Raw genomic sequence first — 26,449 nt, 5'->3', positions numbered from 1 at the left:
AGAGAGACTTCCTAGATCAGGCTAAAGGCCCTTATAGTCCAGCACAGTAATCTCACAGTGGTAACCAGATGTCTGTGGGAAGCCTGTAGACAGGCCCCATGAAAGCAACTGCCCTCTCTCCACTGTGAATACCATTCACTGGGAGTCACAAGGCAGTCCACCTGCAATAGTGGATTATTTAATCTATTATTTTTATCTATTAGATTTCTATACCACCCTTCATCCAAGGATCACAGGGCACTTTACAGCCGTCTCTACTTTTTCTGGGAGCAAGTTCCATAGTCTAACTGTGTATGGTACGATGAAGTCAGCCATTTGCTGCCAAGATAATACAGGCGGAAGAGATAAGAATGTCACGTTGCAGATTTATTTCACTCACTATTTTGCAGCACAGGGGCCAAAACCACCACATGAGGGCAAGCGCCAGCAACAGTAGCAATACCAGGATAACTATAAGTGCAATAATGCCATTTGCCTATGGGGGGAAAAAAGAGAAGGAAAGATCATAATTATATTTGCTGAAATTATATTTACTATTTATTTATTTCAGAAAATGTATATACCTCTGGGCTGTTGTTGAAAAAACCCACAAAGTGGTTTACAAAAAGATTAAAAGTGTAATGTGGTTAGTAAAAACAATTAAAACATTCAGAAAATTAAAACCAGCAACAAACTAAAAACACAACAGCATTCCAGATATCTGGATCAGCTTGTCTAAATAAAAATGTTTTCACGGGCACTGAAAAATAGTACAGTGAAGGGGCCTGCCTGCTATCTATAGGCAGGGCGTTAAATGTTTGTGATTTCCACCTCTCTCTGTGTGTGCATTGCACTACGCTGAAAACATAAAGAGTTCACAAGGCACATCAGAGGATCTGCAGTACCAATAAGAATGGCAAAATTCCATCTCTGTTCTACTGTGAAGTCACCTACTGCATTGGATTGGTTCATAATCTCTGTTGCGCACTTACAGGAATTTGCAAATCCATTCATTTTCAGGTGGTGGAAATGCAGTAGAATTTGGATCGCATGCACAAACCTTTAAAACAGTTCTCATCATTCATCACTCTTAAGGGTATCCAAATTGGGTGGTTGTTGTTTTGAAAAACAACCACCCTAAACTAAACCAGAAACAAACAAACAAAAAATCTTAATGAGGTTCTTCATTTATTTGTTGTCTGGCCCTGAAGATACAATTTTCCAAATTTCTATCTAATGTTTCTAAAGTGTACCTGAATTTACGGACAGCCTAAATTCAGTTGCTCTCCTTACTTCCCCCCCCCCCCCCTTAGCAAGTAAAAGAATATCTTAACAGCACAGGAAGGGAAGAAAGAAAGAAAGAAAGAAAGAAAGAAAGAAAGAAAGAAAGAAAGAAAGAAATCTTCTGCAGCTGCAATATTTAGGACTTGCTTGTTTCAACAGTGTATTTTCCTGAAGCTGCTGCCTTTTCTGGCAGTGAAAATATGCAAATGTGTTTCCTGTTTATGAAAACAGCATACAGGGCTAGGATGCCAAATGAGTAAGTTGGCTTCACCAAAGATCAGGCTGCTGATTTTATTCCTCTCTCTTTTATATCTTTAAAAACCCCTGATAATTCAGTTAAATAGATAAGAATCCACCGGCCCCATCCCACCCCATTTCCCTGCTTCTTGCTTACAGTTTTTCACAATGGAAAGGGAAAAAAATACAAACAAAATTGGATCAACAATACTAGCATTGAAGTCTCCTGAAGCGTTACCACTTCTCCCTGTCTGCTGTAAAAAATAAAAAAAATCCTTCTAGTAGCACCTTTAAGACCAACTAAAGGTGCTACTAGAAGGATTTTTTTTATTTTGACTATGGCAGACCAACACGGCTACCTATCTGTTGCTGTAAAAAATGTTGATCCTGCTATGTCTGCTAACAAATGGTCTCAGTATAGCAGACAAATAAAATAAATTCAATTTGCAAGATTTATTGTTGTTTTATTCTTGCTACAATCGTTGGATTTTCTACTAGCAGGAGTTTTTGCTTTTGCTTTTTCCAGGACAGAACATTAAGTCCTCTTTATAATGGCAAAACTGCTGTCTGAACTCTGCTTGTAGTTAACCTCTGGATTCTTCTCCAACAGCAAGGACATTGGGTGGGCGCTAAGTGATAAAGCTGCTTCTCAAAGGGGCTTGCCACAGGAAGTGGTTTTGGAAGCCCTAGCAAATGGGCCTCATGTGTACATAAGAACTTTTTCAAGTCTTCCCCTGTTTCTGCCGATGTAACCAAAGCTGTATCACCCACAGACAAAAGGGAGGTAGCAGCAGACTCAAGGTAAACTAAGGTTTGCAGATGCACAGGAAATGCTCATGGGGAATAAGGAGCAAAGAAGGTAAAAACATCAACAACTCCTCTGACAGTCCCATAATAACTTGATAGCACAGAATATTGAGGGATGAAAAAGTGGGGAAATGGGCAAGCAGGTGGGTGGGGTGACTGGAACAGAGGACAGAGAGAGAGAGAGACAGAGAGAGAATATGAATGGGAGAAATATACCGTATTTTTCTGTGTATAAGACGTCCCCTATTTTGGGGGACTCCAAATTAAGAAAATGGGGGGAGATTGCCCAGAGTTGCTGAGCTTTTTTTTAGAGGGGGATGCCGAAAATCGCTCACCCGCCTGACCTATGCTCTGCCACTTGCATGCGTTGCAAAAGCGTTGCCAAATCAACACCAGCCCTTGCCACAGCCACCAATAACATGCCCAATAATCGCTGACAAACTTCACCTCACGGCAGCAACCAATCCCACTATCTGTATATAAGACGACCACCAATTTTTAACATCATTTTTTAATAAAAAAACACCTTGTCTTATACATGGGAAAGTACAGTATATGGAAAGAATCATCTCGTTGTCACTTCTTGGTTCATTCTGAGAATCTATTTTGAAGTCTCCCATGCTGGAAGAAAGAGCTGCCCAGAGACATCAACGGAGTCCTGTCGTCCAGGTCTAGACAAAATCACCTGCTCCACTCCTGATCTGATCTTGGGGCAGAGAGGTTGGAAGAAGGAAGAGCAAATCTGGATGACTGGATTCAGATACCGTATTTTTCGCTCTATAGGACGCACTTTTTCCCCTCCAAAAATTAAAGGGAAATGTGTGTGCGTCCTATGGAGCGAATGCAGGCTCCTTGGCTTCAGTGATAGCAATGTGAAGCCTCTGAAGCACAGAGGGAGCGCTCCCTCCACGATCTGGAGGCTTTGCGTTGCTTTTGCTGAAGCCTGGAGAGCGAGAGGGGTTGGTGTGCACCGACCCCTCTCGCTCTCCAGGCTTCAGGGATAGCTGCCTAAAGCCTTCAGAACGCAGCGCGAGTTCCCGCTGTGCTCCGGAGGCTTCAGGTTCCTTTTGCTGAAGCCGGGAGAGCAAGACTCTCTCAGCTTCAGCAGAGAGGGAGAGCTACGCAGCACCCCTTCAGCCAAGCAGGAGAAGAAATGGAAGGAGCTCCGTTTCTCCTGCCGCTTCGCTGAAGGGGCGCTGAGCAGAGAGGAGGAGAATTTTTTTTTTCTTGTTCTCCCCCTCTAAAACAAGGTGCGCCCTATGGTTGGGTGCATCCTATAGAGCGAAAAATACGGTACATTCCCAGCAATATAAAGCTTTTGATATGGACACTGCAATTTAAAACCAGCAGCACATCAGCCATAATTAAAAACAACAGCCAAATATTCCTCTTTCCTGGCTCTTGCCGGATATGTACTTACACATCTCGTTGCGGTAATAGTCAAAGAACTGGTGATGGGAGACTGTCCTCTGTGAAAACTGACGGAAACCTCCATCGTTCTGAAACGAGAAGTGAGGTGGGGGAAATAACACACCAAAAATGTTTTTACTCAGTATGTTTGTTTCAGGACTCAGTTGTCCAGCCAGATTCAGTGAAAACAGAACAGGGAATGGAGCAAGTGAGACAGATCTTGCGGACATTACCGATTTGCTAAACGGCTCAGATCTAAAGCTTTGGGGCCAAGCAAAGATGGGTGGGTGGAAATGGATGTGAATAATTAGCATGAAGTTCAAATCACTGCTCAGTCATGGAACCAGCAGAGGTGGTAAAAGTGTTCCAAGGACTAAACCATAATGGGGACGGGGCATTGCATGGTTGAACGTTTTCCCAGGGGATTGAAAAATTGATGGACTATGCAGAACTGGCAAAACTGACATACAAGCTACGGGACAAGGATAACTGTGACTTTAAAGATGAATGGGAACCCTTTACAAAGTATTTGAAGACTCAACAAAGCGAACTGGACTCCTTGGCTGGTTTTGAATAAACATTCACAAACCTTTTATTGATAATAATCAGCTAAATAGTTTGAGGATCTATACAACTGTGTAACATGCAGAAAACCGCATTTTTAGAGAAATCAAAGACTGGAACTGAGGGGTGTCGGGGGGTGGGTGGGTTCTGTGGGAGGAGGGAGGGGGAGGGAGGAAAAATGGGGGGGAAATAAGGATGATATGTTTCTGGATAATATGTTTTGTTTTAATTTTGAATAAAAAAGTTATTTTAAAAAAAGAATGCACACAAAAAAGAGCATTTTCCCAGGGGAGGGATGGAAGCCTCACAAATCTATGCACATAAAAAGTCAGCATGTCAAGCTAAACCTCTAAATCACTGAGCCTCTTGGGCTTGCCAATCAGAAGGTCGGCGGTTTGAATCCCTGCGAAGGGGTGAGCTCCCATTGCTCAGTCCCAGCTCCTGCCAACCTAGCAGTTCGAAAGCACACCAGTGCAAGTAGATAAATAGGTAAACAGCGTTTCTGTGCACAATGACACTCGTCACGGTCCTCTGTATGCCAGTAGCAGTTTAGTCATGCTAGCTACATGACCCGGAAAACTGTCTGTGGACAAATGCCGGCTCCCTTGGCTTGAAAGCGAGATGAGTGCCGCAACCCCATAGTCACCTTTGACTGGACTTAACCGTCCAGGGGTCCTGAACCTTTACCTAATATTCTATGCACATGGAGTTTTGCATTCAGTCATCCAAGCCGAGGAATAGCCCCAGGTGCCTGGGACCCCATACAGTGATACCTCGGGTTACATACGCTTCAGGTTACAGACTCCACTAACCCAGAAATATTACCTCAGGTTAAGAACTTTGCTTCAGGATGAGAACAGAAATCGTGCAGCGGTGGCGCAGCGACAGCAGGAGGCCCCATTAGTGAAAGTGGTGCTTCAAGTTAAGAACAGTTTCAGGTTAAGAACGGACCTCCGGAACGAATTAAGTACGTAACCAGAGGTACCACTGTACTATTGCTAAGTAATAGCCGCACAGCCGGCGATATCTGACAGATGGAGAGCTGTGCTTTGATCAGAGTATCCTACCTCTGCTCTGAATTTACTGTGTGGTCTGGGGCAAGTTGCCAGATCTTAAGTCTCACAACGAAACTGCACCTTATGCCAAATGCGAGTACACAGAGATGTCTCCAGTTTTTCTTTAGGTCATCGCAGAAATGGGATGGAGGATTGTTACAGAGGCAAAGGTACACGGGATGGGGAAGTTCATCCATTTCCTCAAGGAATTATCAAGGCAAAAGTCCTCCCTCCCCCAGTGCAGATATGACATTTAGGTAAAATGTTCCCATTTAGTGCCAGCAGGAACCAGACTTGCCTGTGGCCTGAGTGTGTGTGGATTTTTGGCCTGGTCACAGCTGGAAAGGAAAGGGATACACATCACTTCCCGTATAATTCAGTCCCAATGCTGCAGTTAATTAAAGTACAGTGGTGCCTCGGTTTATGAACTTAATCCATTCCGGAAGTCCGTTCTTAAACCGAAACCGTTCTTAAACCGCGGCGCACTTTCCCTAGTGAGGCCTCCTGCCGCCAGTGCCCTTCCACCGTTCGGCTTCCGTTCTTAGACCGAGGTGAAGTTCGCAAACCGGGACACTGCTTCCAGTTTTGCGGAGTTCATAAACTGAATTGTTCGTAAACAGAGCTGTTCTTAATCCAAGGTACCACTGTACAGTGGTACCTCGGGTTAAGTACTTAATTTGTTCCAGAGGTCCATTCTTAACCTGAAACTGTTCTTAACCTAAAGCACCACTTTAGCTAATGGGGCCTCCTGCTGCCGCTGCGCCGCCGGAGCACGATTTCTGTTCTCATCCTGAAGCAAAGTTCTGAACCCGAGGTACTATTTCTGGGTTAGCGGAGTCTGTAACCTGAAGCGTATGTAACCCGAGGTACCACTATAGTAGTATGCTAAGCTTTCAGCAGAAAATGTCATTTGGCCCTCAAGAGATTTATGGTGATCAGCCAGCTGCAAGGAGCACCAACACCAATGGGGTGTTGAGATCAGGGCCACCTTCACACGAGTTTATCCCATACTGTTAATATCTGCCTTATATTTCAGCTTTCACATGATGTAAAAGCCACTTGGGGAAAACTAATGGAATGTAGCATACATTCAGCACTAATTTCTGTATTAAGGGAGACCTACAAGTTAGGTGGGGGTTAAGTTCCGGGGATCGCCCCTAAAGCCAAAATTGCATAGAGTCAAAACTCATTGGGTTCAATGGTGGGGGGATTGCCAAATAATAAATAAATATTATGTATACCCTGCCCATTTGGCTGAGTTTCCCCAGCCACTCTGGGAGGCTCCCAATCGAGTGTTAAAAACAATACAGTCATTTTCCAAAGTCATTTTCCCCAGAATCCAGCCCCCCCTTTTTTAAAAAATGAAATTTTTGTTATCAGCATAAAGCCAAATGCGTGCAAGTTGAATGCACACAAGTTTGCATGGTTACCGTATTTGATTTGGCTGGAAGGGGGGGGGGCATTTGCAAGCCCCTTAACTCAAAACTGTGGTAGTAAATTGGCAAAATTTGGACAGCATGCCAGCACAAAGTTCTGTTGTGTTTTCATGGAGGAATCATGGGGGAACAGAAGCACACACGAGTGGAAAGGGGGGGGGATAGCAATGATGCGCAATGATGTTTAGTGCCCTGTCACTTCACACCCACTGCTAGGAATTTTTTTCCAGCATGATGCGCCAGTCTATCAGTCAGAAAGCCACAGTTCGCTAACACAACAGGTATAGCAGCATGAAAGAAAAACAAGTCTGAAGCGCTAGCATTAGAATCAGGAAAAGTGATGCCATATTCTCCACGTGTAAAATGCACCCAAGGTAAAAACATAGCTATTAATCAACGGTGCCTCTCGCTTGGCTAATGCGCTCCTGTTGTTGTATTTTGCCTTTTTTTAAAGCACTATTTAAATGAAATATTGTTTTATCGCATTTTAATGTTGCTTCTCTCTCTCTTGTGTGAACAATGAAGAGCGGGTTATAAATATTTTAATGGGGTTGTTTTATTGCATTTTTCATTGATGGCGTGCTTTAAATTATTTCATATTTTAACAACTTTGTGCGATTGTTTTTTTCATGCTTTGTAAACCGCTTAGAAGCCATCTGGGGCATTTTGTGCTATATAAATCAATTAAACGCTAAGAGACAATAATAGCTTGTTAATTTAAATAAATAATAATAACCACATTGGGCCATTGTGAGGGCTGAACCTGGTAAACAGCCGTGAAGTCCTTTGCAGTTTAGTAAGTGCTGAATCAATGGAGAAAAGGGCAAGGCCCGAGAACAGCTGATTCTGCTTTGTCCGCAACTTATTTTGACTCAAAGTGAAGACTGTTAAAGCCTGATTTGCCAAGTGGTGCAAAACTATCGACAGAAAACCGTAGCCACAGAACCTAACCAGCATTTTATCCTGGAAGCTATAAAAGTGACAAAAATAACTAGTCAAAATGAGGTCCCTGAATTAGAAAATATGAGATTTTAAAAATACACATATTTGTAATGCTGGCAGCAAATTCGACGGAAAATGATTTACCCATCTCAGAGAGAGATACCATGTGGTCTAAAGATTCTGGTCCCGCGGTGAGGACCTGGGATGTGCAGAACTACCATTTAGCTGTGTGAAGTACTAACTCATGTACATAAAAATTTCAAGATTGGCAATAAACACACTAATTACCACTCTGACAACATACATACAGCATAAAAACCACTAATTATAGCTGGTTGAGGCTTTCTGTGAAGAGCAGGCAGGCATCGGAGAAACATAAATAGTAAAGTGGTTTTTCATTTCTTCAAATAACCCTGGAAAACCCCAAGCACATGGCGAGGATTATAGATCAGCTGTCCTCCACTTCCCCGGCTTTGACAGGAGATTCAGCAAGTTTCCATTTATGCTTCACTTTGAACTACAAGCGGCTGATAATACATAAGGCAGTCCTTAGTGTTAAGCACTCTAGCCTTGGTATCTAGTTCCACTTTTATTTACACCTGTGATAGGAATTTTGAGGTCTTAGATATATGGTAATGTTCATAAGCGTACCAACCAAGAACGTACATAGATCAGCACAGGAAGACCAACCTGGAACCATTTTGATTCCTAAACTGAGCAAATGTTTTCTCTGCAAGGTCAAAGTGGGAAACCTCCCATTGTCTCTTTCCTCACAAATCCTGTCTTAAGGGCACATTTAAGATATGAATAGGGTGTGAGCCTGTGACCTGGCCCAGGAACTAAGTATTTATCATTACAAAAGACTAGCCAGGCTCGCCAGGAAATCCAGTCAAGTAACCTGCCAGACAGGAGATAAACAACGACAGGAGAAAAACAACATTCAAATTTTCTGTTTTAGACCGCCTTTTTTGTGATGTAGGTGTGATGTATCTGAGGGGTGGTCTTAGGTTACACCTCTTCTGTGATGTATGTATGATGTTTCTGGGGGTGGTCTTGAACTACAGGGTGGCAATTTCAAAAGTCTTTATAAGGCCTTGCGCGCCATTGTTCTGGGTTCCTCCTTTCCAGCGGGTGAGGGGAGCACCCTGTTGCAACAGATCAATAAAGATCAAGCTTACTAGCTGCTTTGCTTCTCAATATTCTCTGGTTGGCCTCTTCTCCTACCAATAGGGAACCTATGTAAGGACTCTATATGGGCTCTTAGATACCCCATAAGGGAAAAGGGCAATTTTTGTTTACAACACTCCCACATTGGAAGTGGGCTTACTTCACTCTTAACCTGCACCTGAATTATTCCCAAAGGACAGAAATTTAAGAGGAATTCTGCCTTTGGGGCTTAATGTAGGTGCACCCTGGTTTTAAAAGTTAGATGCCAATGAAGCGCAAGGCAAAATTCCTCTCGGATTTTTGCAATATTCTGACTTCTCCAGGATGCCAGTTTCCGAAAGATGCTGCTGTCAGACTTGATCTGTTTCCTTCTCTCAACCTTCAGCTGCCAAAATGCCTGACAAATATCTCAGGGAACAGACTCATTGAGCACATCAAGTATCAGTTCCGTTTTTTGATATGCAGCGGCAAAGATTAAGGGCCACCGGATTGACAGGGAAGTTCTAGGAGCTATGGAGTCAAGTCATACAGATCATCTTCACAGAGATAAGTGTTTCAAGGCCTAAGATAAACCATGTCACCTTTGCAAACGTCATGTTTGAGAGCTGCAAGCAACCCTTTCATTTGTTTTGATCTCTTTGAAATGTATCTGCGGCATGTTTTGTGGGATTTAAATAAGCACGTAAGATCAAGATATTGTTAGCAGGCTTGTGGAAGTGCAAGCTTTGAATGACCCAGTGTGGGGGGAAAACTGCAGTAGATTATATGTTCCAAGTTTACCCAAACTGGGAGGGACTGCAGAAAAATATGAAAGGTGGCTTCCACTTCAAGAAACTGACCCAGACCTAATGATGAACAACAGATCCACAATTTCAGTTTCTTTCCATTTCTCAGCAATGCAATCATGAGTTCAGTTCACCCAATTTATGCAGCCATTTGCTTCTTTCTTGGGGGGGGGGCAAAGTCGCCACAAAAATGTGTACACATTTTTATGACATTTCTCCAATACACTCAATTTTGTATACATTTCTGCATGGCAATTTATGCATCCATTTGCTTTTTTTTTTAGGGGGAAGGGGAAGTCACCACACAAAAAAATGTGCACGCATTTTCATGACATTTCTGCGACATGCGCAATTTTGTATACAATTCTATATTGCAAAATTTGGAAAAGGGCAAGGAGCGTGCTTCGGTTCATGAAATGCAAATTAGGTAGGCTCGCTTTAAAATGCAAATCATTTCTCACCCATCCTTACCCAGGCGCCAGATTGCTTAGGTTAGGCAAGGTGACTTCATCACATGCTTTCAAACAGTTCCCTGGGACAAGGCCAGTAATAGAGGAAAGGGATGCTCTAAACAGACCCACCGGATTGTTTCTCAACTGTCTCAGGGCTGACAAGGCAGTTTCTGGAACCAAACAGTGGCGAAGCCAGTTTTGGGGTTTAGCTTGAGGGCCGATGGCTGTAAATAAACCTTAATGGCCAGTGCAATTCTCTCTTTTCTTTGTGTTTGGATTGGGTGATTTTAAAAATTGAAGGAGAGGAAGATGGCTTGCTGCCACATTTCTACTCTCTTTGGTTCGAGAAGGGCTTCCCCTTCTCTGGAATTACAACTGACATTTCAATCCACTGTAACCTATTTGCAAAGTATTCATTTGCTCCTTTCTTTATGGGCACCCAATAAAAGATTGCCATTTTACGATCCATTAAAAAAAGATGGGGGGGAAATTAAATAAAAACCATGAAAGACATTTGCTGGAAGCAATAAATAATTTACTTCCAATTTCCACGCACTGAAGATTAAACTGGCAACTGCTCAAAAAGTTATTAAAATGATGGTAAGTAAAGAGGTTTTGGAATTGAGGTACCAGAGTTATTTTTTTTTTGAAAAAAAGTCAATAAAGGACTGCAACACATTTTCAGGACTTAGGGCATTCGAGATTTTAAAAATGAAAATTTGTTCAAACTACCAGAATTCCATTGCAGGGTGTGTGTGTGTGTGTGTGTGTGTGTGTCTGTTTCTTAAATGACCTTGCTAAAAAATGGGAACGTAAGGAATGAAAGCTATGGTTTTCCCAGTAGTGATGTATGGAAGTGAGAACTGGACCATAAAGAAGGCTGATCGCCGAAGAATTGATGCTTTTGAATGATGGTGCTGGAGGAGACTCTTGAGAGTCCCATGGACTGCAAGAAGATCAAACCTATCCATGCTTAAGGAAATCAGCCCTGAGTGCTCACTGGAAGGAGGTGAGAAGAAAAAAGTTACATACCCCAGGTCTCGGGAATGGACTATGTGTGACATTCTAACTTACAGCAACATCTTCCCCATTACTTCATCAGAGCATGATGGCAAAAAGCACAAGGCTGAACTGAAAGAATTGTGGGAATTCCCCCCCCACACACAGATGTGTGGGGCACCTTTACTGTATCATTCGCTGTATGCTGAAGACGCACTCTGGGCAGCTCCCTACAAAATATTTAAAAAACAATAAAATATCAACCGTTAAAAACTTCCCTGAACAGGGCTGCCTTCAGATGTCTTCTAAAAGTTGTGTCATTCTTTAGCTCCTTGACCTCTGATGGGAGGGCATTCCACAGGGCAGGCGCCACCACCGAGAAGGCCCTCTGCCTGGTTCCCTGTAACTTCACATCTCGCTGTGAGGGAACCACCAGAAGGCCCTTAGAGATGGATCTCAGTGTCTGGGCTGAACGACGGACATGTGTATTCTCAGGACCTGCCCTATTCTTATGATAGTTTTATTTTGAACTGTTTCTAATCTTGTGTTTTTAAATTGCTGCAATCCAACCCCTGGGGCCTTATTGCGATGGGCGGGTAAGAAATCAATACTAATAACAACAACAATTCCACAACTCTGTGGGCTGAGTTCTATATTAATTATACTTTGTGTAGGAGATGGGATACCATTTAAGTGTGTGTTATTATCTTCCGAAAGTAATTCTCTTTTCTTTTCAAGTAACTCAGGAGTTCTATTAGCTTTCTCTCTCTTTATATCAGCTTTTTTTTAAAAAAAAACAACACCAAACAAAATAATATAAAAGCTTGCTGGAAGAAGCAGGCCAATGTTTTTGCAAGCACGCTTAGCTATACCATATGCCTGCTTAAATCATTTCTATCAAACAAGTTGTAGGGTTCATTTCAGTCCCGCTTTCCTTTCCTTCGCAATACGCTTACTGGTATTTATCCAATTTGTGCTGTTCCTCTTGCCAAATTGCAGGTTTGAGATCTCAACTAGGCAGAAGGACAGCTGCGCTATTGTTGACCGTCTCACCAAAATGAAAAAGAGGGAAAAAAGAGCTTGCAGGCACAGCCCAGCTCACCAGAAGAAGTCAGTGACAGCTGCCTCTGTTGGTCATTACACTCTACGGAACAACCAAGGCTCTCAGAACTTCGAAGGGGGAAAAGGAGATATTTTTGGCCTTTGAGGGCAGAGGGAGTTGCATGAATTTGAGCTTTGTTGTAAAAAAAAGTGCAAACGAAGACTTAAATAAAATGTCCAGCCACGTTTCCCATCTCACATTGTTCTCCTGTCTCCAGCCTTCGGGACAGAACATCCAAAACATAACTCTCTGACATAGAGCAGGCGATAAGCCCTTTGCCAGTTTTCTGTCGTGAGATTTGTTGTTCTTCTTCTCTCCTTCGGCCCCCCCGCCTCCCAAACCACCAACTTGCTCCCATTAACAGCAATTTCCCAGCTGTTCCAAGCTGGGCAGCCATACATCAACCGAAGAAACGAGTCTTAAGATAAGATGCCACCACTTTCAAAAGAGGGATGTTTCCAGGCTCGTCCCAGCACCAACAGATAATGAAACATCTGGGTGGGACTAGCTGAAATGCCCTTTGTTTGAGAGAGGGAATCAATCTCCCGAGCTAATGGGCACTTGGCGATCTTTCCCACATGTGTGGTCTGCTCTATATTCCTCCCTCAGCCCAAGTGCCTTTTCAAACCCAGGAGGGGGAAAAGCAGAGATCTCCGGAGTTATTTCAAAGAATGCCATTGTTGCGACAGCAAGCGAGGAGAGACTGCGTTAGATGGAGCAGACTAATGGGGATGGGGGCACATGTCCGCAGATAACAGCTCAGAGACTATACAGCTGGCTTTGAGGGCTCGTCCACCAGCACGCTGTTAATTATTTAAAGGAGAGGGCAGAGGGAACGATCGTCACATCTGTCACCCACATCCAGGCAGGACTGCCACTGTTCGCAGGACCAGATGTGTTTATTTGGGACGTACACTAACTAGCTCCTTAATGGTTCCGAATCCTTAGCCAAAAGTTAATTAGGCAAACACGCCGAACATTCGTCACCTTGCATGGCAGCCCTTTTTCCTGCCTGCCTTTTTTTGTGGGGTGGATAACAAAACAAAACTTTGATCAGTTCTCACGCACAATTTCTCATACCAACTGGAAAACACCAAATTGGGGGAAATGAAGTCACCCGGCTGCAGTGCATTTATCTATCAGAGACAGATAGCGACATCAACAAATAAAATAACAATTTGGGGGGGTTTTGCACCCCACTGATCTGACTACGTTGCCCCAGCCACTCTGGGCAGCTTCCAACATAATATACAGAAACATAACAACAACAACAACAACAACAACCACAACATAATACATTAAAAACATCCCAATACAGGACTGCCTTCAGAGGTCTACAGAAGGTTGTATAATGATAAGAGAAATAGAGAGATAGGAGAAATTGGGCTGTCAATAACTCAAGGTCTGGTCTTTTAACTCAACAGGATCATTAGCTATCACAAGTTCCAGAGGGGTAGGAAGATTATTATTATTATTATTATTATTATTATTATTATTATTTGCCCCTTGAAGCAAAAACAGAGGGTTCTATTGCACCCCGAAAACCAGAAAAATTGTTAATAGGCTATAGCTAATTTCAACAGACATGCTGGCAGGAGCATAGAGATGCAGAATTTTTAAAGAAGGAAAATGCAGCAGCTATATTTAAAACAAACAGGGTTAGGGGAGAATTTTGCTTCCGTTTTTCATTTCAAGGCAAGCTTTGCTAACACTTTTCAAAACAATAGAAAACCGAAACACGGCTATCCTTTGAAATACGCACTTCTCCAAAGTTTGCAGAACAGTTCTCTTGCCATGTAACGTGTACAAAAATACCAATATTAGGGCAAAACATCCGTAACGATGTAGATACTGGTGAAACTGACATGCATATTATGAGGGGAACCTGCATGGGAAACATGTATATCAGGCAAGATTACATACTTTAGGAGAAAGTCACACTAAAATGCTGATGAATTTTCATGAGGATATTAAAAAAAGAATTCTTCAGCTGATGTGGAAAATTGGAAGATTGGAAAAAATGAGGAAGTGGAATTGGAAGATTTCTCCATCCTGAGCCCAAACCAGAAAAAAGAGGAGTGTGAGGGTCTTTTAAATTCTTTTTTTAAATATTCTGGGGAGTACTGAAGTTTCAGAAAAGTTATTCAGGGGCTACGATTCAGGGAATGGTACGATCGAGAGGGTCAGGGAAATAGGTGCACACACCTCACTGTATGATGCTTAAAGACGCGCTCCTTGCATTGTTTGTGATATCTCTTTTTTTTTTTTTATAAGATATTTATTAAGATTTTCAAAATATTACAAAATAAAAATAAAAAAAGAAGAAAATACAAAATAAAAATGGTTAAAAACAACTCAATCTTTCCATTACTTATTTTTCATTAGCTTGTTTCCCGGACCTCCTCACGCCTCCCTTTTTTGTATTCCAGTTTGGTTTGTTGGTTCAGCAAATCCTTACCCTCTTTGTTTATCCTAGTCTTTAATCTTAAGATATTGTAACGTTAAATTTTTACCTATTAATAATCCATTTTTCATATTCCCTTATAGTATTACAGCTGAAAACCACTTAATTTCTGTCCAACATCATTCTAACATTCATTAATTTTACAGTATTTCTGTAAATAGTCTTTAAATTTCTTCCAATCTTCTTCCACCGACTCTTCTCCCTGGTCTCGGATTCTGCCAGTCATTTCCGCCAGTTCCATATAGTCCATCACCTTCATCTGCCATTCTTCCAGAGTGGGTAGGTCTTGTGTCTTCCAATACTTCGCGATGAGTATTCTTGCTGCTGTTGTTGCATACATAAAAAAAGTTCTATCCTTCTTTGGCACCAATTGGCCGACTATGCCCAGGAGAAAGGCCTCTGGTTTCTTCAAGAAAGTATATTTAAATACCTTTTTCAATTCATTATAGATCATCTCCCAGAAAGCCTTAATCCTTGGGCACGTCCACCAAAGGTGAAAGAATGTACCTTCAGTTTCTTTACATTTCCAACATTTATTATCGGGCAAATGATAGATTTTTGCAAACTTGACTGGGGTCATGTACCACCTGTATATCATTTTCATAATATTCTCTCCTAAGGCATTGCATGCCGTAAACTTCATACCTGTGGTCCATAACTGTTCCCAGTCAGCCATCATTATGTTATGTCCAACGTCTTGTGCCCAGAATTGTTTGTGATATCTCAATGCAAACTTCTCAAGAGTCAGTTCTGCCTTAATAATATTCGCTGGCTGCCTATCTGGCTACAGAGACCCATCCAGCCTCTTGTTAGTAACAAATTAACCCCTCAGATCGTATAAATCTTTCGCCAATTAACCCCTGAACAACTAGGGACTGGGTTATCTAAAAGACTGCCTGCCCAGTACAGACATGTAAGATCACTCAGGGCATTTGGGGAGATAGTATTTGTGGCACTGCAGTCCACAAAATGCCACAGGGCGCTGACCAAAAAATTGGCATTTTCTGCCATTGCCATTTCCTCCCTTTGCAATATATGAAGCATAATCTATTCATTGCTTCAGGTGTCATTTTTGCCCAAGCTATCCCTGACAGATTTGCTCAGACTCTGTTATATCTAGATTTCTGTTTACGTGCTCCTGTTTTTATAATGCTGCCTTACTCTCTCTTTTAATGTTTTTATGTTGCTTTTGTACATCGCTTATGGATTTTTTTTATTTTCTAAAAAAGATATTATATGGTCTAGAAATGCTTGGGAGAGGGAAATAAATGAAACCACACTAGTAAGTATTTCTGCAGCATCTTCAATACAAATAGATTTAGTGGACCAGAGCCCACTTTGCAACAAATGACTCTAGTCCACAAAAGCTTCTGCCAGACTAAACAGGTTTGGCTTTATGGTGTCACAAGACTCTTTGTTGCTTTTGCCAAAGGAGACGAACAGCACAATCTGAACCCAAATCCCTTGGGTGAGAGTTGAGCCATAATAAAAACCAGGGAGCCGAGGACAACAAGAGCAAACTGTATCATAGGGGTAGTAGAAAGAGAGGAAGAAGGAAAGATGAAAATTGTAGAATCGTAGAGTTGGAAGGGACCTAAGGGTCATCTAGTCCAACCCCCTGCCAGCGCAGGAATCTCAACACAGCCGTCCCCCATCCAATTTGAAACCATACCAGACCCTGCTTAGCTTTGCAAGGACACTAGCAGTTTAATTGCTGCACCACTATACACAGAATGAAAGGGTTTAAGGTCAGTGAGAAAGAGGAGAATTGGTTTGAGAAGATATTGAATTATTTGGGTAGGTTTGAACACTTTGGGGCAATTAAAATGTTAAAAGTTAAATAAACCTTGTGGATGGAGGAGTGTTAACGTATATAAAACTGTACATATGGTTGATTTGAATATGTTATTATTGATTATGTATACCCAATGTATCAGCCGCCTGGGGGTTTTCACTGTTTGTGTTTTGGTTGTTGGTTAAAAAATAAAAAAATTAAACAATATTTTTTTTTAAAATCGCTGCACCACTGAGACCAGTCCTATACATACTTGATCAGTCCCATTGAACTCGATCAGACACGCTTCCAAGTAAATTGTGTACAGTGCTGCAGCGATGCACAACAGCCAAACCTTTTATGAGGGGGGTGGTTTCACCTGACCTCACATGAGGATAGATTTTTGTCTTCAAATGATATCACATTCCCCCAAGCACATCTCAACTGTGTCTGTTTTGTGCGTCCAACAGACCCCCGTCGCTCCCATCTGATGCCAGATGCTGCTGTTGCGCTGCTAAAAAAAAAAAGCTAAGATTTCAAAATCTTTTTTGCTGTAGTAAAAGCACAGATCCCACTTCAGTCTCCAAATTGCTTCATGAAAAGGAATGCATGTGTTGTTACAGAGTCACCAGAATGAAAAAACAACTCACTGCAGTGGACAGATTGGGGAAACAAAGACCTCTGAGGCCACGAAGCAGAATTTAGTGCTTTGGGGGTTTTCGCTTTTGTTTCATTCTATAAAATACTGGATTGTGCAACGTGATACAGGCTGCAAGCCATGTCTCACCTTAAGTAAACCTAATGGGGGGCAAGACCCCTGCAGACTGCAGTGGCAATCACGAGGCAAATAGAAAGAATGAATTGAGCAGGGGATGTTAAAATTTTGTTATGATATTTGGGTCCTACCCACCCACCAAGGCACTCAGGACAGGGGAAAAAATAGCTTTCCACACTTTATCAACCTTATGTAGAGTGAGAGAGAAAGGACATGTCCATTGGCCAACCAAGCTTTTGAGACAGAGAAAGGATTTGAACCCAGATTCCTGCAAACATCCTAAGATATCCACTGCGCCAAACTCTAACAGTACAGTGGTACCTCGGGTTATAGATGCTTCAGGTTACAGACTCCGCTAACCCAGAAATAGTAGCTCAGGTTAAGAACTTTGCTTCAGGATGAGAACAGAAATCGTGCTCTGGTGGCAACGGGAGGCCCCATTAGCTAAAGTGGTACCTCAGGTTAAGAACAGTTACAGGTTAAGAACGGACCTCCAGAACGAATTAAGTTCTTAACCAGAGGTAAAGGTAAAGGTAAAGGGACCCCTGACCATTAGGTCCAGTCGTGACCGACTCTGGGGCTGCGGCGCTCATCTCGCTTTATTGCCAAGGGAGCTGGCGTACAGCTTCCGGGTCATGTGGCCAGCATGACTAAGCTGCTTCTGGCGAACCAGAGCAGCGCACGGAAACGCCATTTACCTTCCCACCGGAGCAGGACCTATTGATCTACTTGCACTTTGACGTGCTTTCAAACTGCTAGGTTGGCAGGAGCTGGGACCGAGAAACGGGAGCTCACTCCGTCGGCGGGGATTCGAACTGCCAACCTTCTGATCGGTAAGCCCTAGGCTCTGTGGTTTAACCCACAGTGCCACCCGCGTCCCATAACCAGAGGTACACTTATAATATTCTATTGTAAGCATGTGATTTTTGGACTGCGGCCGGCATCTCTGTTTTAGGCATCTCAGAAGCACTCACAACACCAAGCACCTTATTATAGATTCAATCATATACACCAGTGGTTCTCAAAGGGTGTGGTGGGAGAGGATTACAAGCATGGTGTAAAGGATAATCAAAGAAACATTTAAACATTTCGATGTAATATAGTATAGCATATTTTTTTAAAAAAATATTATTTGCAGAATATGGATAAGTATCTTTTCAAAATGAGAACAAGAGCATCTTATAAATCAAGCGCTGTCAGGTGTTGTTTCTTTTTGATTTCCAATGTATTTCTTATTAATTTAAAAAAACCAAAAAAAATTATTCTGAAAGTGTGGCCCAGAGTCTAAGAACCACTAATAAAAAGGTATAGGTAAAGGACCCCTGGATGGTTAAGTCCAGTCAAAGGCGACGATGGGGTTGCGGCCCTCATCTTGCTTTCAGGCTGAGGGAGCCGGCGTTTGTCTACAGCCAGCTTTCCAAGTTATGTGGCCAGCAAGACTAAACCGCTTCTGGCACAACAGGACACCGTGATGGAAACCAGAGCACACGGAAATGCCTTTTTACCTTCTCGCCACAGCGGTACCTATTTATCTACTTGCACTGGCATGCTTTTGAACTGCTAGGTTGGCAGGAGCTGGGACACAGCAATAGGAGCTCTCTCCATTATAGGGATTCGAACCGCTGACCTTCTGATCAGCAAGTCCAAGAGGCTTGTGGTTTAGACCACAGCACTGTCAGCATCGCCCTAGAGCCAGTGCACCAACTGGACTCTTGCACCTCAACCCCGACTGGGCTAGGTGAGCTGGGTAGCACCGCCAGAGACCTCCTTCTCACAGGAAACGGTCACAGTGCTGTGGACTCACAGCTCAGAGCTGAGAGCACCGGATTCACTGTCTCAATAATACAGTCGTTGCGCAGCACAGTTTTGCAGAGTCTTGCAGAGTATAAACCACTCGGAGAGCAGCTCTGTAGAATATCTTCCTTTTATTCTGTAACTACAACTATGATACAAAACTATATACAGAGCTGAATATTCTAAGCATAAATCAATGCTACACTGAGAGTCTGCAGCTGCTCTAACAGCAATCTTATCTCTAGGATCTCCAACACTCTCACTCTCTCCGATACACTGACTGACTGACTCTCTCTCTCACACACACAGATATGTTGCTGGGCAGAATAAGTAGATAGGCAGGACACGCCTCCTCTTCTCTGTGGAGAGTCAGCAGAGACCATCAGGAGATCATCAGGAGATTCTTGTGTATGGGAGGGGTGAAATCTCCTCATCCTCCCCCATTTCATCCGACCATTTCAAGAATCTTTAACATAACTGCAATTTACACATACACTCCAAAAGTTGTTCTCTGCTTACAACCTTGGTTAACATATTTGCAGGTATCTCTCTCCCCCTTTATCTAAGACACTTTATCACATCATTAAACAGTCACTGCAACCACTCTGTGTCTATTAGGAAAGAGTTAAAACACAAATCTCAACCTGAAGTTTACACAAAATACACATTGTGAACACACAAAAGAATAAGCAGCTTCTAGAAAAATCTTCACACACATTTCTTCCTCTCAAATGCAAATTGACATCTCTAATTAGGCAGATTTGAACAAACCATTTTCAGAACTCAAATACACGCTTTCCTTCAAATATCAGGTAAGGAAATAAATAAAGCGTTTTGTGCTACTACTCTCAGCACACTTCATGCTAGGTTTGAAAACCCCACCAGAGTTGCTCGTGACCGCAGTCTTTGCAAACTCTTCAGAAAACCTTTTCGGTGGTACACCCTTGGTTGTTCTCTCGGATCTGCGCAAAACTCTTTGATCCTCTTGTTCTGGTGCTTCCTCCTCTTTGGGAGAATGGGGAGCTAAAGTATATGAAGCTGCTAAGTCTGAGTCAGCGTCAGACTCACCTGAGGCTTTTGGGCTCTGATAATCTGTGCCATCATCTGGAACTACATTGGCATCAGGATTATCACCACCAACAACACTTGCCTCCCTCTCAACTTTCTTTGCCCCTTTTGCACCACCATCACAAATGGGATGGCCAACTCTGTCCCATTGTGGATTGTCATCAATACTCCTGGTCAGCCTTATGGTTTTCGTGTCTGTGATCAGAACACGATAAGACCCTTTCTCATATCCTAGGAAAACACCATGTTCTCCACGCTTGCTCAGTTTGTCACCCTGCGAGGTGTGCACCCAAACCTCCGAACCAAAAATTTTAAAATGCTTTACACATGGCTTTCTTCCGTGAAGCATCTCATATGGGGTGCAATTTACACTAGACTGGTATCTCCTGTTATACACATGACAGAAAAACGAAAGAGCTTCAGCCCAAAAAGGATTGGGCAGCCCCGAATCATGTAACAGCGTTCTGATTCCTTGCTGCAGAGTCTGGTTTACTCTCTCACATAAACCATTCTGCCAGGGTGATCTGGGCGTGGCCGTCCTATGCTCAATGCCCTGTTCAGAAAGAAAACTCTCAAACTCTTCTGAACAAAACTCTCCACCCTTGTCTGTGAAAAGAAAACGTACATTCTCATTATGTACATTTCTGAGCCATTTACAAAACTGGCGAAACTTGGTAAAGGCTTCAGACTTTTTCTGCAGCATATAGATCCAAACATATTTCGAATAGGAGTCTATCAGAACCATGAAAAACCTTGAATTGCCTCTAGAGAGCGCTAGAGGCCCCACTAAGTCTGCACGAATGACTTCATATGGTTTCTTGGCCTCTCTCCCTGACTCTGTACCTTTGGGAGCTTGCCTTGCCTTATTCTCAGCACAAGAAACACATTTCATGTGGTAGGGACATTCTTTCAACTTCATACCCTGAACCATATCAGGCATTTTTGCCACAGCCTGGAAATTCAAATGACCATAAACGCGATGGTAATAATGAATACATTGGTCATGCAACTTCTCATTCTTATCTACAGTTAAATTGCAACACTTTTTCTCAGTAGCTTCTGCAGTGCCTGTACCTGAAACAAAAGGCAATTGGTACAATCCATTTACACATTTTGCATACAGAATGAGCTTGCCATCTCTAAGAATTTCACAGCGAGATTTAGCAAACACCACCTTAAACCCTTGACGATCAAGCTGGGAAACACTCAACAAATTGTCCTGAATATCAGGCGCATACAGGACATTCTTAATAGTTGCATTCAGGCTCTTTAAGAACACAGTTCCCTGAGCCATACTTGTGAGAACTGTCCCATCTGCTTGATGAATTTCTTTCTCTTGCTTCTCAAGCTGAACAAAGAGATTCTTATCTTTGGCCACGTGGTTTGAACAGCCAGAGTCGACCACGAAGAAACTCCGCCCACGTTGACTGGAACAGCGAGAGATCAAGGCCTTTGAAGTAGCAGGTGCATGGGGATTTCGTCCTCCTCCCCCTCTGCCTCTGAAGTTTCCCTTCTTCTTTGAAGACTTCTTACACTGGAAACTCAAATGGCCTTGTGCTCCACACGAAAAGCACCGCTTCAATTTCAAAGCTTTAACAGCAGCAGTTTCACTTTCACTTTCCCCTGCTGAAGACTCAGGCACATTTTCAAGCATATTTTTAACAGCACAGTCCCGGCTTTCTTTAACAGCCTGTCTGCGATCCCACTCATTCAAGAGCACGCTAGACACATAATCTTCTGTTAGCCGGTCAGAAGGCATTGTGGAAATCTGGGCAGCCACTCCATCATAAGACTCATCTAGGCTATTGATCATCAGCATTGCAAACACAGCCTCTGAAATAGCCAGGTCTCGCTGAACAAGGTCCTGTCTGAGACGCTTTAATTGAGATAGATGGCTAGGCAAATCACCACCTTTCTCCAACTGCAGCCTGCACAGCTTCTTAAAGAAAATCACACTGGAACCAGCATTCTGCCTCAGATGCATATCTCTCAACTTATGCCAAACAGCTTGTGCAGTCTCTTGACCCTCTAAATTCACCAGCAAGTGGTCTGAAACACTCAAAACAATTGTCCCTCGGGCTTTCATGTCTGCAGCATGCCATTCAGCCCAATCATCATCATCCTTATCTGGAGGGTCATCTTCTATCGTGTGAAATAGCTTTTCCCTCTGTAAAAGCGCTTTCATCTTTACTTGCCAAACTGCATAGGTTTCAGGCGTGAGGAGAGGAAAGGACAGAGCCATCTGGCCAGAATGTGCACAGGCCATGTCTGCTATTACTTAGAGCAAGACACTTCCCTCGTGCAACACAGATAAAGCCTTGACTCCCTCAGCCACTCTCTCTCCCACTCAGAGCGCAATTAACAGGCAAACAGGGATGCTATCTTCTTCCTTTGGCAGTCAGCAACATACCTCCATAAATCAAGCAGCAGCAAGAGCAACAGCGGCAGCTTGAACACTCTGCTCCAAAACAGCTCTGCTTCTGGGCACCGCAAATCAGTCCAGCATGCAGCGTCCGTTCCACCGTCCGGCAATCAGCAACAGAAACCTCTGGCGACTGGGACGACTGGGACGCCTGGGATGACTGGAACAACGCCAGGTCAGACGACTGGAACAACGACTGGGCCCATAACCGATGTCAGCATCGCCCTAGAGCCAGTGCACCAACTGGACTCTTGCACCTCAACCCCGACTGGGCTAGGCGAGCTGGGTAGCACCGCCAGAGACCTCCTTCTCACAGGAAACGGTCACAGTGCTGTGGACTCACAGCTCAGAGCTGAGAGCACCGGATTCACTGTCTCAATAATACAGTCGTTGCGCAGCACAGTTTTGCAGAGTCTTGCAGAGTATAAACCACTCGGAGAGCAGCTCTGTAGAATATCTTCCTTTTATTCTGTAACTACAACTATGATACAAAACTATATACAGAGCTGAATATTCTAAGCATAAATCAATGCTACACTGAGAGTCTGCAGCTGCTCTAACAGCAATCTTATCTCTAGGATCTCCAACACTCTCACTCTCTCCGATACACTGACTGACTGACTCTCTCTCACACACACACAGATATGTTGCTGGGCAGAATAAGTAGATAGGCAGGACACGCCTCCTCTTCTCTGTGGAGAGTCAGCAGAGACCATCAGGAGATCATCAGGAGATTCTTGTGTATGGGAGGGGTGAAATCTCCTCAAGCACCACCCGCATACCTAGTACCACTGTTATACACCAAGAGAAAATGCATTCTTCAGATGTCTACCCTTACTTAGCCAAAACACCTCCATCCATGAATGAGCCAAAGGGAGTCGCACAATTTGGGGAAACTTTTCCCCAGCCTGCCAGGTATTCCAGCTCCAGGTACAACCTCCTGCTAAGCTGGAGGACATTGGAAATACAGAAGATACCAATTTCGGGGGGGGGGGGGACAAGGAGGTTCCCTTTATTACTCCAGCCAGAGGATGAACACGGATTATCAATTTACCAAGTGGTTCATGCAGGGAAGTCTTTACCACTTGCAAGCAGAAGTGGTCTGCAGCTACAACGCCAGCTTCCTGGCAGTGGTACCACTGATTATTTACAGTATAGAGAGGGGCAAGGTGGCACTTCAAAATGTTGCAAGCTTTCCTCATATGGAAATTGCTCCATCCCCTTTATCATCTTGGTTGCTCTTCCCTGAACCTTTTCCAACTCTACAATATCGTTTTTGAGGTGACCAGAACTGAACAAACTATTGCCAAATGTGGTCACACCATAGATTTGTATGACAGGATTATGATGTCAAACAATTTAAGCCCTGTGTTGCAAACAACAGTCAGTAATATCCAAGGCAACACGATGACCAAATACAATGATACGATATCAATATACATTCTTTAGATAATATGAAATATATGAAATCACATAAACAGAAAACTTGTGAATCTCTGAAAGTCTTATAAGTCATCTTTCAGAGACTTTCATAGTCTTCAAAGACTTTCAGAGACTTATAAGACTTATGTTTATTTGACTTTATGTTTTCAAGAGATATAAGACTTATGTTTATTTGACTTTATGTTTTCAAGAGAATCCATTAAGAGTGCATATTTTGTGACTTTCAGAGATTCATAAGTTTTCTGTTTATGTGATTTCATATATTTCATATTATCTAAAGAATGTATATTGATATCGTATCATTGTATTTGGTCATCGTGTTGCCTTGGATATTACTGGCATTATTATGTCAGCAGTTTTATTTTCAGTTCCTTTCCTAGTGAATGCTTACTTTTAAACATGGAACAAGGCACAAACCACTTTTCCTCCCTGAGCTTCAATGCCTTAAGGTAATTCCCTCCCACCCCCAGCTACAGTCACTTCCAGCCAGACTGGAAAGGGAAGCGAGACATTTTAAGCCACATGAGCTACAGCTGCTAAAAACTCAGAAAGTGGATGTATAAGATTTTCTATAGTTTGGCAGCAGAGCATTTCTGTGTCCTCCACAGTTCCCTCCAGTATAACCAGCACAACCAGAATAAAGCAGATCATGAAAAATAAAAGAAATTAAGTGTTTATCTCATTTTATACAGGTTGCAGAATGTTCATTCTAACTCAAAATGTGCACGGTCAGGCTTCCCAATTTACTGTCCTGCTTGCCTCAAATTTGGGACACCAAAATCCAACCCCATGGGATTTGTTGATGGCACAGCAGGCTGCATTCCTTTGCTAGAGGGTGCAAAGCCCTGGATGACATTTTATCAATCTGGATCACACGGTGTTGTCAACAGAAATACGAGATTGGGGCTGGAGTCCAAGCTAAGCCACGGTCCTGCCAGCCATACCAATTTATTTTAGGTTGTTTGGCCTCTTTCCTTGTCGGCCTGCCTTGAATTTAATAGGAGTAGATGTGCCTATCTGCCTCCTCCGTATATTTAGGGAATTCCTGGAGGTTGTAAAAACTGGCAGGAGGGTAATGCAACTTAATCTACACTGCTTCCCGTGGGGATTGTGTTGTGTGTGTTTTTCGGGTGGGGAGGTGGGAGCGTAGCATTTTGCAGATTGCTTGCTGCTAAGTTAGCAATCAAAGTTCGCTCCCCTCAAGGGGAATAACTGGGAGCTCTCCAACAACAGCACAAGCTCTGCCAATGGAAAGTCAGAAGTTCAAATATGTACATTTGCTTTCAGAGCTGTCGGCTTACTAACTCGCCGCATGCTGCCTAGGCCAAACTCCTTCAGATTGCTTTAAAACAGCAAAACTTTTGAAGTCCATCGCACACATACCAGGATGAAAAATAGCAAGTCAACACCATTATGTAACATCTACACCTGACCATAACAGGCTAGTCTAGAGGCAGTGTTTTATAAAGACGGCCCCAAAAAGAACCTCTCCTGGCTACCAAGTACTTTGCCTGCATTGCCACTGCAATTTGGTGCTTTGCTGACTGCAGAAACACTTTACCGCCCGACAGTCACATCCCAGAACAATAAAAATACAACATGTTCTGATAATTTGCACCAAGGTTTAAAAGACACACGGCAGTAAAAAAAATCCAGCACATTTAACGTTCATTTGGCAGGTTGTGCTGTGGTGATCATCTCGGAGCCCCACGTGACGCATCTGTTGCTGGGCTGCTGAATCGCTTTCAGATGGCAATTGGGAAGATGGAGCGATGCTCGAACGCTCCTCCCATGCAACTAAACATAAAGAGGAGTTTACCACACTAAACCACCCTCCACGCAGCTCTCTGACATGCTAGTTTTGAATGTGAGGAGGAAAGCTTATGTGGGGAAGCATTCAAACCTTTGTTCCTTCACATGCAGAATGAAAAAATACCATCCAAACACAGACACACAGGACACTCCCTTGCACTGTGTCAGTGGAATAAACAATAAATGTCCCAGTTTCTGATTGCTAACAATTAGTCACCTAAAAGAAGGATGTTCACAACTAATACAAATTATGTTTCATGGAAGTAATGTTTATTCTGTTTCAGCCCTGGGGAATGTTGGAGACTGTAATTTGAGTGAAATATCCCATTTGCATCTTCAGATAGTAAAGTATTTGTGTACATGGAAAAAGTCCAGGATAGAGAACATTAAGTTATGTTTACAATGGAGAACCATCGTCAACAAAGCGGCTGATTGAGCAAAGTATTTTCTATTGGTGAGCAATGAAGTTTGTTGTTAAAATTCTTCCCCAAAACTCTAAATTATTTGGGCATGATTAAAAAGACTGATTCAAAATAGATTGCAAGCAGTTTTCCATCTTCTTTTATATGTAATACTGTGCTTATTTTCCTATTTGCATTGTTCATTCATTTGTACATTTATTCTTTGAATACAATATAGAGCACTTTTATATTTTGGGGCCTTATTCTTGCCTATGCA

At 42.8% G+C, this 26,449-nt stretch overlaps 1 protein-coding gene across 1 annotated transcript in view; it reads right to left on the bottom strand.

Moving 5' to 3' along the window:
* ANTXR2 (ANTXR cell adhesion molecule 2) overlaps positions 1–26,449 on the bottom strand; it is a 164,626-nt gene that overhangs the window by 71,839 nt on the left and 66,338 nt on the right. The window contains exons 11-12 of the mRNA XM_081020939.1: positions 3,728–3,806; positions 380–475 (exon numbers count right to left, since the gene is read on the bottom strand). Coding sequence (XP_080877065.1) covers positions 380–475; positions 3,728–3,806 — 175 coding nt within the window. The remainder of the gene's footprint in view (positions 1–379; positions 476–3,727; positions 3,807–26,449) is intronic.

Source organism: Podarcis pityusensis (assembly GCF_964106645.2).
Source record: "Podarcis pityusensis genome assembly, chromosome: 9".
Taxonomy (NCBI): Eukaryota; Metazoa; Chordata; class Lepidosauria; order Squamata; family Lacertidae; genus Podarcis; species Podarcis pityusensis.
The sequence above is the reverse complement of the archived record's forward strand: the minus strand, read 5'-3'. Positions and strand labels throughout refer to the sequence as shown.